The sequence below is a fragment of the Calonectris borealis genome, chromosome 10 (genome assembly GCF_964195595.1).
Source record: "Calonectris borealis chromosome 10, bCalBor7.hap1.2, whole genome shotgun sequence".
Taxonomy (NCBI): domain Eukaryota; kingdom Metazoa; phylum Chordata; class Aves; order Procellariiformes; family Procellariidae; genus Calonectris; species Calonectris borealis.
This window is the reverse complement of record NC_134321.1, coordinates 17,405,812-17,421,831: the sequence shown is the minus strand read 5'-3', so window position 1 is coordinate 17,421,831 and position 16,020 is coordinate 17,405,812. Positions and strand designations below refer to the sequence as shown.

The 16,020-nt window shown below is 40.1% G+C and overlaps 1 protein-coding gene across 4 annotated transcripts in view; it reads right to left on the bottom strand.

The window, feature by feature from the left end:
* The window catches only part of POC1A (POC1 centriolar protein A), a 64,528-nt gene that overhangs the window by 41,257 nt on the left and 7,251 nt on the right, over positions 1–16,020 (bottom strand). For 2 of the 4 annotated variants that reach the window (XM_075159173.1, XM_075159174.1), the window contains 5 exons: positions 15,421–15,592; positions 11,726–11,905; positions 10,486–10,593; positions 9,000–9,115; positions 1,760–1,893 (listed from right to left, as the gene is read on the bottom strand). In XM_075159173.1, the coding sequence (XP_075015274.1) occupies positions 1,760–1,893; positions 9,000–9,115; positions 10,486–10,593; positions 11,726–11,905; positions 15,421–15,592 (710 nt within the window). The remainder of the gene's footprint in view (positions 1–1,759; positions 1,894–8,999; positions 9,116–10,485; positions 10,594–11,725; positions 11,906–15,420; positions 15,593–16,020) is intronic. The other 2 variants (XM_075159176.1, XM_075159175.1) reach the window with 1 other exon arrangement.

Genomic DNA, 16,020 nt, shown 5'->3' with positions numbered 1-16,020 from the left:
AACCAAAGGAGGTGTAATCCCACAACGGCACCTACCCTTCAGCTGTGCCAGTGTCAAAGCATTTCCAGTGTCAGTGAGATGCCTAGCTGAGAGTGGCAGACATCTAACTGATCTGAAACAGTGTGTGCAGGGGGGAATGATACAGAGTTTAAATCTACTTCTGAACAGATGATTCACAAACCAACTGTTTTGTAGAAGCCCTGAGTTAAGTGCAGCATCAGCCTAACGGGACTTTCTATTGTCCAATTCTAAAGACCTCCATCACCATAATGAGTTTTGGACTCTCATTCAAAGCAAAACTTTTTTTGTGCTACTGGACTTGTCGAGGAGCAGCCTACAGCTCAGAACAGAGGAAAATGGAAAGCAGGTTCAGCCTGCTGCTGAACAATAACCAGGTACATCCCTTCCTGAGGCAAGGATGATAGGTGCAAAGATCCACTGTCCCTCCACACTTACCCTTTTCCAGAAAGCTACTTCCTAAGCACTCGCTTGGCCAATTAACACAAAAGACAAATATGAAAATGAGATTAGGACAACAGTTAGAAGCTTTGCATCCTCTATCTGACAGGAGTATCCACTTAGTCCAGTTTTCAAAGAAAGAAAGTTTTATGCAGTTGAGGTGTTAGGATAGACAGCATTTATTATCTTTCCCTCATTCTTTTCAGCATTTGAACCCTTTGGTCAGTTTTAATCAGATCTTCCCATGAAGTAGAGCTTTAAGTACGAGGTTGTCCTATTTTTCCATTAATATTACAAAAAAGGAGAAAAGTTTATTAACACATAGTATAAGAGAAGTTACAGAACAAACTTGACCTTTTTGACATCAGACAAGGTAGTCACTAAACATAAAGCAACAAGAAGCCAGAATTATCAGTTCTGCAGCTTACACAGCTACCATTATTGCCCAGAACCATCTCCACCACCCCCAACAGCTTCAGACTGTGATTTTTCCCCAGCTAATTTTGATGCTTTAAGACTCAGCCCCCATTTTAAACAGAGAGACAAGTGGATTAAGAATTTGTTCTCTTTGTTCCTTTGGAAAGGAAACCTTTAAAGCAGGTGTGCTTTTTCATGCCTTTGAGCCCCACTCAGCATGGACAATGAAATTAGTCTATTTATTTTCATTTAACATTTATAAAGAGAGCTCCAAGCATTCATATAATTAACCTTACAAGCAACACATCCAGCAGCATAATACTAATAGGTCAATCAGTTAAACTTAACCAATCAGCAGCATTTATCACCTTCAATTATTTAATTTAGACTGTTAACAAAATGGAAACATGTTCCCAAATCACGTCCCAAAATATATTTCCTCCATTGTACCACTACTGTCCCTAAGTCTCCTGTCAGGTGAATAGCATTTATCTTCATAACACTTAAGTCAGGGGCCCAAGTGTTATTTGCACCACTCTAGAGAGGGAGTAAGAGCTGTGGTACAGAGAGTGCACGACAGACCCAGGATTAAGGTCTGGAGTGCAGCTCTGACTGTGCCCCTTAGGACTTAGACTTGCATCCTCAATACTGGAGCTCCCTTTCTGTCCTGTTTTCTCATTTCTCCATTCCTGCCTTACCTCCTTCCCTCTCCATAGGCCCTCCCTTCAAAACAGTCATGAACCCAAAGATTATTATTAGTACTATCATCATCATTTTATGCAAGGAAGTTTTTAAAAGATTTTTGGCCATGAAGAGGCTCAAGCACAAATTTGCCCAGTTTGTTATGGGTTTGTACGTTACTGTATAAAAGGCTTTGTCTCACCTGGTGACCATGAAGAGTATACAGAAGTCTTCCTTCTAGCAAGTCCAGAATTTTAAGAGTTGAATCATTGGAAGCAGTAACCAGATAGTTTCCAGAGGGGTGAAAGGAAAGACTGTTTACCACAGCACTGTGCACTAAAGATGGAAAAAACGTACATAATCACCGAGACCAGTTTACATAAGCCCAAGGCAAAAGAATAAAATAAAGTAAAAGCACATTCCAATTTTCTGTTATAAAGTTTAACAGGAAAATTATTATGGGGGAAACATTCCACAAAAACTCTTCAAAGCATTGGGAACAAGGGCAGTATTCAATTCTTGTAAAAATAGGCACTACTTTATTGAAAGGAAAAAGGAAGCTTTGCCAATTATTCTGGGAGATTTAAGACTACAAAAGCTTCCAGCGTAACCCCAAAAAGTAACTATATGCGCAAGAGAGCTATATGATTCTGAGAGAGCGCTGGACATTGATAGATTTTACTACTGTGGAGCTGCTGTTCTCGCTCCCAAGTGATTCTAGAATAAACTCTATATGCTGGTACATTAAGAAGACTGAAATTATGATGAAAGACAAACTCAAAGTTGGCATTGCACAGGTTCTTTTGGTTCACTACCCAACTCTAACCAAGACTAGGCTTCAGAGAAACTAGGAAAGATTTACCAGCAACTTGAAAATGGTCCAGTATAAGCATTATTCCTTCAGCCATCCAATTCACCACACCAAAAATTTAAAACAAGTATGAATAGACAAACTATCAAGTGTGAATTTCCAATAAAGCAATCCTTCCTGCATGACAATGAAGCCTAAGAGTTATTTTTGAAAAGAGTTAAAGAAAATGCTCTAAGAAAAAAGTCAAACTACACTTTTAAGTTCACTGTAACATTAAACATCTACCTAATGCAGGGCTTTTTTCCCCTCCCCGAACTTTTACAAAATAGGCTATTGAACATATTTATTTATGAGAACATGCAGTACTTTACATATGCACAGCTTTCTGAACATATGTGACATTACAGAATATTAAGACTATGCTTGAAGAGGGTTTTAACTATCCAATTATTCCTAATTATACTATGTGCCCTCCAAATGTTCTGGTATCTCAAATCCAGTACTACTAGTACATCCCCCCCAACTAAATTTATATTCCCTTGAGAGTCTACTGCACATTCCAAATCCAAACTGCATGTTAAAAAAACCCTCAAAATACAATTTTAAAGACACTAGAATCAAATATTATCTTTTGCAGATGCAGATTTGAAGCAGAAATCTGAAATAACCTTGCTTAATTGTAAAACAGAATGCATCTACTTTTTAAACTCTCAGAAACGGTAGATACCTGAGCTTAAGTTCTGAGAACATAACTCTTCTTTACCTGGACTATTAAAAAACACAGAAGAAAACATTAACTCAACACAGGTAACTTCTAAACAGTTATTCTTGTTGGTGAATACTGCCTCTATCACACAGCTAGATCTTCCTCTACCCTCCCAGCCCTGTATTACATTATGTATTAAAGGAGAAAAAGCCTACGTAGAGTTTTTTCCCTCCTGAAAGAGCGCTAAATACATTTCTCCTTTGAAAATTTTATTCCGAGTGATTTGTCATATTCCTCACCCCATTAGTGTCTATATTCAGATAAAGGCAAACATATTTTGTCAACTAAGGCAAGTCCTGAAAGGAATCACACCAGAAATAGACAAAGTTAATGATATATCCTCCAAGTTCCAGATAAAGCATTTCCAATTTCACCAAAAAACCTTTTCATAATGGAAAGAAATCACACAGACTGTGGCTGTACAAGTAGTCACTGCTTCTGTGCCCAAGGAGTTCTTAGCTGTCATAAGCTCAGAGAAAACTTCATCTCTCTTCTGCCAAAACAGTTCACACCTCCCACAAGACCATTCACAATACCTCTCCAAAAACTTGCCAACACATCCTGCAACCTCACTTTATTTCACGTTGTAAACAGTAAATCTGGTGCAGTACAAGGTGGCATCTCCCAGTGACTTGTTGCTACAAACCTACCCTTCCATCAGCCAAGCCCTAGAAGAATAACAGCCAGTTACGGGACTCATACTGGGGGGTTAATTACTAAAATAGAGTCATGCCAGCCTACAGAGTGACTGAACATAGCTGTTCCAAGTCTGGCAATACTACTTTTATGTCATCAGTGAATGTAACTTCTTAGTAACCACCAGTCAGAAGATAAATTAGGATGGACTTGACACAGCCACAGTCCCCAGTGAACAGATAACCACCATCCAGACCCAGCTGAACTGTATAGAAGTGCCAATTGCTCTTTTTAAACAGCAATTAAAAAAAAAGATTAGAGCTGTTTCCATAGACCTGCAACAAAGATGCCCCCCACACAACTTTGCACAGGAAAAAAATGTCAGGCAATAAACATTGGCCATTTTTGTAGGGGGATGATCTGCTGTACAAAAAAGCTAGCACCAAGTAGAAGATTGAATAAAGCATCTGTCTGTTCTCCTGTACAGTAAACGTGACCGGAGCATACTTTACTTTGCTAAAAAAGGAAAAAAAAAGTAACAAAACCCACAAAAACCACACTATACAAAAGGTTTTGCAGTTTGCTCTCTACTTCCAACTTTCATTTACAAATGTCACAGTTGGAACAAGCCCTGGCAACAAGAGCAACACTGCTAAAAGACTAATCAGTTTTGGAAAACAACCCAACTTTAACACGCAAGAGTCTGTGGCAGGGCTACTTATCTATTAACTCCTTGATGCAACTCAATCTTTAAAATGGATTCCCTTGAAATCAGGCAGCATAAGCACGTACTGAGGGAAGAGATGCCCTCTAGTGGGACTGAGATGGCAGCTTCACATGGGAGAGCCACAAAACTAAATCTGATTTAGCCAAAAGGCAAGTGTATAAACCATCGGAAGAGCAAGGCTTACAAACACATCTCCAGAACATGTCACAAATGCATCAGTTTGCAGTCACAGGTGCATGAAGTGGCTGCATACAGCTACCACCGCAATTTTAGGTCTCTGACTTTTATGACTATTTCATAGAATCATAGAATGGTTTGGGTTGGAAGGGACCTTAAAGATCACCTAGTTCCAACCCCTGACATGGGCAGGGACACCTTCCACTAGATCAGGTTGCTCAAAGCCCCATCCAACCTGGCCTTGAACATTTCCAGGGATGGGGCATCCACAGCTTCTCTGGGCAACCTGTTCCAGTGCCTCACCACCATCATTTCTTCCTTATATCTAATCTAAATCTACCCTCTTTCAGCTTAAAGCCATTACCCCTTGTCCTATCACTACACGCCCTTGTAAAAAAAATCCCTCTCCAGCTTTCTTGTAGGCCCCCTTCAGGTACTGGAAGGCTGCTATAAGGTCTCCCCAGAGCCTTCTCTTCTCCAGGCTGAACAACCCCAACCTTCTCAGCCTGTCTTCATAGGAGAGGTGCTCCAGCCCTCTGATCATCTTTGTGGCCCTCCTCTGGACTCGCTCCAACAGGTCCATGTCCTTCTTACGTTGGGGGCCCCAGCGCTGAACGCAGTACTCCAGGTGGAGTAAAGGGGGAGAATCACCTGCTGGCCATGCTTCTTTTGACGTGGCCCAGGACACGGTTGGCTTTCTGGGCTGCAAGCGCACATTGCCAGGTCATGCTGAGCTTCTCATCAACCAACACCCCCAAGTCCTTCTCCTCAGGACTGCTCTCAATCCATTCTCCACTCAGCCTGTATCTGTGCTTGGGATTGCCCCGACCCATGTGCAGGACCTTGCACTTGGCCTTGTTGAACTTCATGAGGTTCGCATAGGCCCACCTCTCCAGCCTGTCAAGGTCCCTCTGGAGGGCATCCCTTCCCTCCAGCGTGTCAACCGCACCACACAGCTTGGTGTCGTCGGCAAACTTGCTGAGAGTGCACTCAATCCCACTGTCCATGTCACCAACAAAGATGTTAAACAGCGCCGGTCCCAATACCGACCCCTGAGGAACGCTACTCATCACTGGTCTCCACTTGGACATCGAGCCATTGACTGCAACTCTTTGAGTGCGACCATCCAGCCAATCCCTTATCCACCAAGTGGTCCATCCGTCAAATCCATGTCTCTCCAATTTAGAGACAAGGGTGTCATGCAGGACAGTGTCAAATGCTTTGCACAAGTCCAGATAGATGACGTCAGCAGCTCTTCCCTTATCCACCAATGCTGTAACCCCGTCATAGAAGGCCACCAAATTTGTCAGGCATGATTTGCCCTTAGTGAAGCCATGTTGGCCATCACCAATCACCTCCTTATTTTCCATGTGCCTTACCATAGTTTCCAGGAGAATCTGCTCCATGATCTTGCCAGGCATAGAGGTGAGACTCACTGGCCTGTAGTTCTCTGGGTCTTCCTTTTTTCCCTTTTTAAAAATGGGGGTTACATTTCCCCTTTTCCAGTCAGTGGGAACTTCAGACTGCCACAATTTCTCAAATATGATGGACAGTGGCTTAGCAACTTCCTCCGCTCAGTTCCCTCAGGACCTGCGGACACATCTCATCAGGTCCCATAGACTTGTGCACCTTCAGGTTCCTTAGATGGTCTCAGACCTGATCTTCTCCTACAGTGGGCGGTTCTTATTCTCCCAGTCCCTGCCTTTGCCTTCTGCGGCTTGGGTGGTGTGGCTTGAGCACTTGCTGGTAAAGACTGAGGCAAAAAAGTCGTTGAGTACCTCAACCTTCTCCATGTCCCAGGTAACCAGGTCTCCCATTTCCTTCTGGAGAGGGTCCACATTTTCCCTAGTCTTCCTTTTATCACTGACATACCTATAGAAGCTTTTCTTCTATTTCTAGTCCAAAGTTTAATACACAATTAGAATTTACACAGTAGCTGTTAAAAATAACACTCAAAACAGGAAAAGATCACTTTGATAGCAAGGGTGTCAGACTAAAATGCTATTCAGTAAGCGTGGGATACAGGGGAAATATATAACTCCAAGACACAAAAAATAAACCTGGCAGCCAAACCTAAACCACATTAGATTCAGACAATTTAATAGCAGTAAGTGGAAAGCAGGAAGAGATGATTTTAGAGCCAAGTTATACTGTGGCTGGAAACACGTACTGTAGATCTTGCTACTGTTGAAAAGCTGATAAAGTATGTTAAAGGACAATCTGACACTGCTCAAGTATTTAAACATGCTACCTATTTTAGCAACAAGACTTCAGAGAGGCATTTCCAAGTTTTGGTATGGGTCAAAAGTTAACAATACTTATTACACACAAGACTCACTTCAACATTCATCATTGTAATGATCAATACTGATGAACAGTCCTTAAAAGGTTTGATTTCCATTAGATTATAGTTAACTATCACGAGAACTGGAAGTGATTGTGGGTCCATAAGAATAACCAAAGAAACAAAATAAATAAATCATATTATATGAGAGTTCAAGGAGCTTACGCAGATTTACAGTTGAAAGAGTTCAAAGAGTGCTCAACTTGACTACGCAGGGAGAATACACTTGAGAGACGGACCTCACATTTAGAAGCCAGGAATAAAACAATCCAGGTGCAGGAAGCTGATGCTAGAAATATGATTTTTTTTTGTACCCAAGAAAAAACCCTGTTCCAATGATGGTGGTGTCACCATCAGTGCTTAACAGTCAGATCAATTGATCATAATGGTGTTTCCATCTATATGCAAAGAGCAAAAGAACAGCACTCTATACACAGCAGAATTACGAAAGGATTCTGAAGTTTGCAGACTGTTCCCACTCCACAGCAACCTCTTTTTGGGGAGCTTTTATTTACTTTTTAATGGAACCCTAAGGACTTCCATAATCTTAATAGCTTCTCTGCAGACAATCTGCATTTGCTTCAAGATAAGTAACTCCCATTGCTCTTACCTATCAGAAGCAGTCTAGTCTTTCACAGGTTGCTGTGAAGGAAGACAAACAGAACAACTCTGCTCCTTAAATATTGCTACACTTTCTATGCCTTTCTATATCAAGGGAAACTGGAGAACTTGTATTGAGAGACTATGCAAATTCTTTCATTGCCTTATGAGTAAAGGGATACACAGTCAAAAGCACTTTAAAAAATAATTCTAGTTACATAAAGCCAGGAGGACCAACAGCTTTAATTTAGAACTCAATTTTTGTCTCTCAACTTGCAAAGTCAGCAGGAATCAACTGCAAACTATTTTACTACTCTGTCTTTTCTGCCTGGCATTCAGCTGCGAGGCTGTCGCAGCAGGAACTGACAGTATCTGATGTGGATGGCAGAAAGAACAATACACCAAGTTCCAGCCCCATATCTCTGATCTGCTTTACTAGCACACCAGAAGCAGTCTTCATGAAAAGCTAACAAGTTTAATAAGTTTTATAAGTTTAATAAGCTATCTATACTGGAAACAGTGCTTGAGTATATATGCAAATATACTACAGCAGTCCTAAAAACTGTTAATAGTAAAGAAAATAAAAGCCATGTTTAGGCCTAAGCAACTAACATGCACAAAACAGTACGATAAAACTCAAAGAAGCTTGCAGGAATGGGAAAGGACGCTTTTCTACACAAATGGCAGCACTAATCAGTTTGACAAGAACACGTAACGGGAGGAGATACCATTTTGAACGTAAGGGTGAAAAAAAAAAAGAAAAATGTAGACTCCTAAATATAAAAGCTAGCTACCAAAGAACAAGCCAACCTGGACAAGTCATAACAAGGTCAAAGCCAATTCTGGAAGCTGAAAACCAAAGTAGATACTGGAGAAAGAACTGTAAACACGGATCATGGTATAGAATTGCAATTGCTTGATTTTGATTTTCCTCTTTTGTTAACTTTTCCTAGTTTTCTCACGAAGAACTTGACCCTTTGCTTTGCTGGAAAGCATCTGACTCCTCCTATAGGCTTATTCGGAGGCAAAGGCCACATCCTTTTTACTGCATATCGTTTACTCAAGAACAGCGAATACGAGCCAAGTGGCATCACAGATAACACCTGCAACATGAGACAGTGTCAGCATTGGGGCTTTTTCACCTTTTTTGATGGTGGACAGAGAAAGAAATCAGAACAGAGGTGTTTCTCACCAATGTGAGACTCAGTCTTGGAGCTAACAGAAAGCAAAGCATGATGTTTGGTGAAAAAGGCTTCCACTGGCAGGCCTAAGCCAGTGGCTTTCTGGAAAAGTAGCAGGTGTTGGAGAAACAGTCCTTGGACTTCAAAGCAATTAATATCAAGATGTGGAAAGGTCTGATTTTTCTAAGATCTTAACTTGCCTTGATAATGTTGAAGAAGTCTATTCATCCTAACGTCCCACACCTTCACTGTGTTATCTGTACCAGCCGCAGCAATGCATGTACCACTGGGGTGAAAATCCACATGATTCACAAACCTGTAAATTGCAGTTAAATCCCACTGTTTACATTCAATTCTTGCTAAAGATCAAAAAGGTCTTTTCAAGAAGGGAAGCTACATCATGATGCATTGAACATTATAGAAAGGAGGAAATAACCTGAAAATTCATATTGCTAAATTTCTCTTAAGACATTGCTTATAACCCCAAGTAGACTGCAGGATTATATCTAAGCATACTGTCTTCAATGTTTTGCATTACAGGAGTAGGAGCTGTAGATACAAGCCTCCTGAAGTCTGATGGATCTGACTGTCACAACAACATTTTCAAGTGTTCATTCAATGTTTGCATAATATACATCTTCTATTAAATTACAGGATTTCTAGAGTGGTGTGTACAAGACTGAACAGATTTTTCTTCTGTTACTCTTAACTAATTTTAAAATGGAACTTACTGAATTCGTGCCTGAAATCTTATGTTGCCACTTAGAAAGCAGCGAGGCTGAAACCAAATTCCTTTCTGGACTTTTGCGGAATCAACTCTTATTTTGAACACACAAGTACAGTAAAGCCTTCAGCGAAGAGCACCTTGTAACTCCTCACCCTATCCACGCAAGAAATTGGATAAAATTATTTACCCTTTGAGTATTCTTGTAACAAATGCTGAGAAAGCAGAGAGATTTCAATTGGTTGTTCGGATAAGTTATATTCTTAAAAGCACTGGAAAAAATAATGCTGTCTGAATTTGTCTTAATATCATTGTATATTACCTGGAAAGAACAAAACTTTGTACTTAAAAATTCAATGCAACAAGAAACTAGGAAGATTCCAGTCTCAGTTCTCTAAGGACTTGGTTTGTGTTTCTGGACAAATTAAGTTTTGCTGTGGCTCAATATTCTTCATGAAAAGAGATCCCAATTCAACAGCTCTTTTTCTGAATACAAAGTGGGTTTTGGAATAACTTTGTTATTCAAAAATTTCAGAATGAAACAAAGCATCCAAGTACCAATCTGTCAGTACACTTTTGATCTTTTAATTTACCTCAACTCAGAGCAAAATAAAAAAGCTTAACAAAGCTAGAAGAAGAAATAAGAATTTAAGCATCTCCAAAAATAAGCAAGCATAAAGAAACTAAGGCTTGACGTCTTGGACAGTTATCAAAACATAAGCCTCAATGTTCCAAACTGGACAAGCGATAAAAAGGTCAAAGCAATTTCGGAACTGTTTTTGCATCTCATCCTCTGCTGGCTGCTTTTGTAATAGGTGCTAATGATTTTGTTTTAAGAGGTAGAAATGATTGCCACGACAAGGACCTCTGACTGCAGTCACAAAACAAGGTGTACTTTCACCAGGCATCCCCATTTCAGCAATCACAAGGAGGTCAGTCCTCGTGCACCACCAAGTACTTACCCCCCATGCTCACAGAAGGAGTGTATACATTCTCTGCTGGTTTTATCCCACAGTTTGACAGTTTTATCATCACTGGCTGACACTATTAATCGTCCATCAGGAGAGAATCTAAGACAAGAGTTACAGCAATTAAGAAATGCCCCCAAACTAAAGGTGTACAGGGTCAACTGGATTTGGCCAGCTGTCAAGGTATGTTGGTAAACACACCTCACTCAAGTCACACCAGCATCAGTAAGACTAAAAATCCAATTGCTATAAGTTGAAGGGAAAAAAAGGAAGCCATAAGTCCTCAAACTATCCCTAATTCCACAAGCACATAGAATAATCTCAGGAAAGTCTTCAGTCTGACTTAAGATCTCCTGTCCTACTTGTTTCAATTTAAGTGTATCTCAAGTTGTTTCTCTACCCTGATTCAAAACAATTCCTACTTTTGCCACAAACATTCAGAGCAATACAATTACTCCCAAGATAACAGCTGCAGCAAGAGAAGCTTCATCATTCTAGTGCCTTAGAAGAATGTATTAAGCTCTTATTGCAAAATCTCATGTACAAGACAACAGAGATCAATATATCTCTTCAGATGCATAATTTTACAGGATCAGGACTTGAGTCCCTAACTAGAGAACACCATCATATATAGTGGAAAAAACATTCTTTCTGCTCTGCTGTGGGCATCTATAGTACTACCAGTCACTGTCACCACCATGCTCAAGAACTATAATGAACTTTTCACCTACAGAGAAACTGTGGCTTTATCCTAAATACACATGTATATAAAAATTCCTCAGAACAACTGAGATGGAAAACCGAAAACCAAATCTGAGACAGTTATCAGGAAATAATTTTTTTATTATGGCAGCACTTTCAGCATTTTGGAAGGAGCTCAGGTGATCATTTTTAATTAGAGGCATGACAAGTCTAGAAGTAACTAAGCTGAAATAACAATTATAATATAAATCTCTCATTTCGCTTCTGTTAGCGACTTCAAGATGCAAAAGTCTCCATACCAGGTAAAAGCAAATCACTAGGCTTTCCTGCCTAGTGATTTGTCTGCTTGACAAAGATCACTGAAAAAGCACAAAATGAGATCCGAGGGATCTCTCTGCAGGTCAGCATATATTTCAGTCACTATACACACTTGAATCATCCTGAATAGAAGTGTGCTGCACAAGACCATGATGCTCAGTCTCTGCTTTGAGGAATAAATCCCTATCTCTATTCGTCAGAAAGCCATACTCACCTGGCACAGCGAACCCAGTTTATGTGTTGACTAAGTGAGAACAGAAACTTCTGCCTGTGAACCGTCCACACTTTGACTGTTTTGTCATCAGAAGCTGTAACTAAGGACTGGCCATCGCTGGAGAAATGAACACTTCTTACAGTTGCTGTATGAGCCTTGAAGACAGTAGATTCTCCTTTGCTATACAGAAGGAAAGAATACTTTAAAACTGCACAACAGGACAGCAAAGACATTATGTACCAGAAAACAAGCTGAGCAGTGCTATTAACCACCATTTCTATGGGAACTGCATGCGCTTACATTAGGAAGAAAATGTTGATCAACCCCAAACAAACTCATGCTTCATGAGCTACGCAGAATACATAGCTAAAACCAGTTGTTCCAGTTCAATACTGGAGCCCAATCCAACAGGAAACAACCCATGTTTCCTATAAAGGGGCAAAAATGCTATTGTTAATTTGTGCAACCGTTTAAAACAACATGTATGGAAACACCAATATGAAAGAAGATGCTGAGTTTCTGTAATGTTTCCAGGCCCTTTGCTACAAGGCAGGTGAGGAGGGAGGTAAGCGTTTTCACCATTCATCTAGACAGAGCCAAGCAGGCAACTACCTCACAGCTATTCCTGTAATGGCCCACGCTCCAGCTGAATGCTTCCGATGCAGCATCACACAAGAAGTAACACAGCTGAATTCAGCACATCTGATGTTGTACAACTTTGAGCAAGCTACCATTAACTCAGCCAGGCAAGACAAAAGACAAGGTATTGTTATTCTTCTTTACCCATCATTTCCAAATAAATGCAAGAAGCATTCTTCTGGCAAATAAATGCAAGGCATATTTAGAGATCCGAAGCACAACATATTTAGAGATCCAACAGGTATACGGGACTCTTGGTCCAAAATAAATCTCCAGCATGTACTATGCTACTAGGAGCCCCTCATTCACAGACAGAAGAGAACAACAGAAAGACGTGGTGGTTTGCTCCCTTCTCCATTAGGATTTAACAGGCTTTACACTGAGGCTAAGGACTGCTAAAACTGTAAAGGCCAAAAAATCAAAATACTATTTACCTTCCAGCAATATTCCCTCCCTCCTCAGAAAAGGTCAGAGCTGCCTGGTTTTATTTAATCCTTTAGCTGCCAGAAGGCAAGAAACAGTAAAGGTAACTTCTCAGGAAAGTTTTCTTTCTGTCCAAAACCACAGAAAATCCTCAAGTCTGATAAAAACTCATGCAGAAACATGAAATTACAAAATTCTGTCAGCATGGCTTATAAAAAACAAATTCCAAAGACAGAAGTCCACACACCAGTATAGCATTAACTCCTTCAGTAACATATCACCCTTGAAAGGGACTGCAAGTTTCCAGATTCTTTGGAAATAAAGTCCTGGCCCACAAACAGACTATGGGGCAGTTTCTCCCTTCCGTTTTAAGGACAGTGCAAAACTGGCAAACTGAATGTCTCAAACCTGATTCAACCTCTGGGCTCTTCTTTTTGTTCTATCTAGAGAAGGTAAACTGACAAAGAATACTAAATAAACACAGATTCAAGGTGCCATGCACCGAGGTATTCACAACCGGCATAACCATAACAACTCCCTTTCCACACCGGCCCTTTTCTGACACAGCACCCATAGCTGCAGTTTAGACCACAGAGCTCACATCCCTAAGCAACCAAGACAGAACCACCCAACACATCATGTAAGTTCAGTTTTCCCATCAGATCCCAGTCCTTTCTTAAAATTTGTACTTTAGCTTCTGAGAAATCTAACAAGTTTACACTGAAATTTATTTTCAACATTCTGTGTTAGCAGCACAGCTCTGGAGATAGCAAAATGACACCGTTAGTCTCTTTATAGAAGATTGATGAGCAGCAAGGTTAAGTTTTAATCGTAATCCACCTTGTGTCTTTTAATAATATATATGCTGACATGTCATTGTGATCATTTCTTTCTGGAAAGTTTAACTAATCTGGAATTAATTATAATTGAAGTTACAAGCTGCATGTTTTAGTTTTATTGCACTATAAATTAAGTTTTAACTTTATGCAATTTCTACCATATTTACTGTTTAGTCACTCCGCCACTATGAAAGCACTGAGACAGTTCTGTAGCTAAAGGATAAACTGGAGTTTGACCAAAAATCAGGTCCTATGCTTTTGTCACATGTGAATAATAGCATATCTGCCCCAGATGTGTAACTCGTTCTGAATTAAGAGAGCACTAGGAATTTACATTTACAAGAGTTCAGGTATTCTGATAGTTTCAGGTGAGTGTCATGAGGATTAATGGGTAGGGGAAAATGGGGACTAGTTTAACTTAGAGCAGGGTATTACTCTAGCAAACATTATCATAGATATTTAAAAGTCACTTTTATCACAGATTTTAAAAAGTCACTTTCAGAACCATGGCAGAGTTTACTTATGGTTTAACAGATCATCAAATAAAGCTTCCAATGGGTAATCATAACCAGAATAACTCATCAAAAAAAAACATCTAGAAATGCTTTCCCAGGTTCCTGAAGTGACATGTTTATCTTAAAGTTGGGATATGTTTTTCTTGTGGTTTTGTTTGGTTTGGGGTTTTTTGTTTGTTTTTTTTTTTTTTTTTAAATCCCTTTTATTTGCCACCACAACCATCAGGTCTGCTTCTGGACACAATCCTTTAGTCTGTGATAGCAGCAATTCAGAATCTCACAGGCAAAGGAACCTCAAATACCTTTATATATGCCCGCCCATTCAGAAAAAACAATCCCACTGTTTAGTGTGGGAACCAAGAGATCAGAGGAAACGCTGGCAGCTGCTTTTCTGCATCTCGACTGCAAAAAGCTTCTCATTACTTGCAGCAAGTTTTCAAGCAGTTCTGCAGCTCTCTCCTGTTTGTGTTGTATTTCAACTAAGTGTTCCTTGTTGAAGGCATATCACTTAAAACAATGCATCGCAGAGTAAAACAATAGAAGTTCTGAGGTCTCTCAGCCAATGATTGTCAAGGACTTGACAAGCATTAATGAGTTGAGGCAACTAAACACTACTCAAAAATGGAAACTTCATAAATATATATTAAGACGGCTAAGGTATTTAAAGGGTAAGTAAATTCTTGTTAATCCCATGCAAGCTCACAAAAAAGTCAATACACAATCCAGAGTAGTCTTTCATCTTAATAATATGCCATCATTTATTATCAGTGGAACACAGAGCTATTAGTTTGAGACCAAGAAATAAAGATTAAAGATACCTAACCGTTTTGTGGACTACAGCAAGCATGCAAGCTAGTAACCTCCACCCTGCTCACAGAACAGGTATCTCCATCACTAAACCCCAACTTGTGTTTCAGAATCTTGCTCAACACTGGCAGAGAAACAAAGGATCAATTTGCTAGGAGGAGGGACAGACTGGGGGAGGAAGGGGAAGAAAGATCCAGTAATTCACCACTGATAAATTACATTAGTGACTTGTTATATTAGCATAGGAAGTTAATACTTACTTTAAGCCTTGCAAAGGATTTTAGTTTTGTTTCCAATGCAATTTCAAGACCAAATTACCTCTCCTCTGTCAGAGCTGCTACATAAAATGGTTTTTCTTTCCTTCAAAACAGACCCCAGTCCCAGAGCTGGAGAACTGCTATCAAGCAGCAAGGGGAAATCCCCATCCGTGGTTAAAACACAAAAAGAAAGACAGAGGGGAATAGACACTTACACACTGGGAACCCACAAACGGACTGTTTTGTCTCTAGAGCCTGAAGCCACCAGGTGACCAGAAGGTGAAAACTGAACACACATCACTGCATCTTTGTGGCCCACAAAGCGGTAGGCTCTCATCTGCGGTCTCATACTCCAGATCATCAGGCACGAATCCATCGAGCCACTTGCTGAAATAAAGAGACAAAACAAAAACAAACTTGCATTAGTTCTCCTCCAAATACACTGAAACTACATTTCACACTCAGTTCACCATCACAGCTTCCAGCTATCTCAAGCACATTGTCCTTTGCACTTCACCAAGGTATTGCATACTGTATATTTCATTAGTAATTCAAACAAAACAAAGTCATGCATTGGCTTGGACTGACAATTCTACTTCCAAGAGTCAGTTCATGCAATACCTGCAGAGGCAAAAGCCACACAAGTTGCAAAACTTCTTCCAAATACATACACACTAAGGAAACACATAGAAGGTCTGCGGACAGAGGTTATCTCATCACTTTTTTTATTGGGAAGCAGTTACAGCTATCAGCTGCAGCAGGATAAATATCAAGTAACACACTACAGATTAAGCAGAGAAGCCCTGTGACAGCTG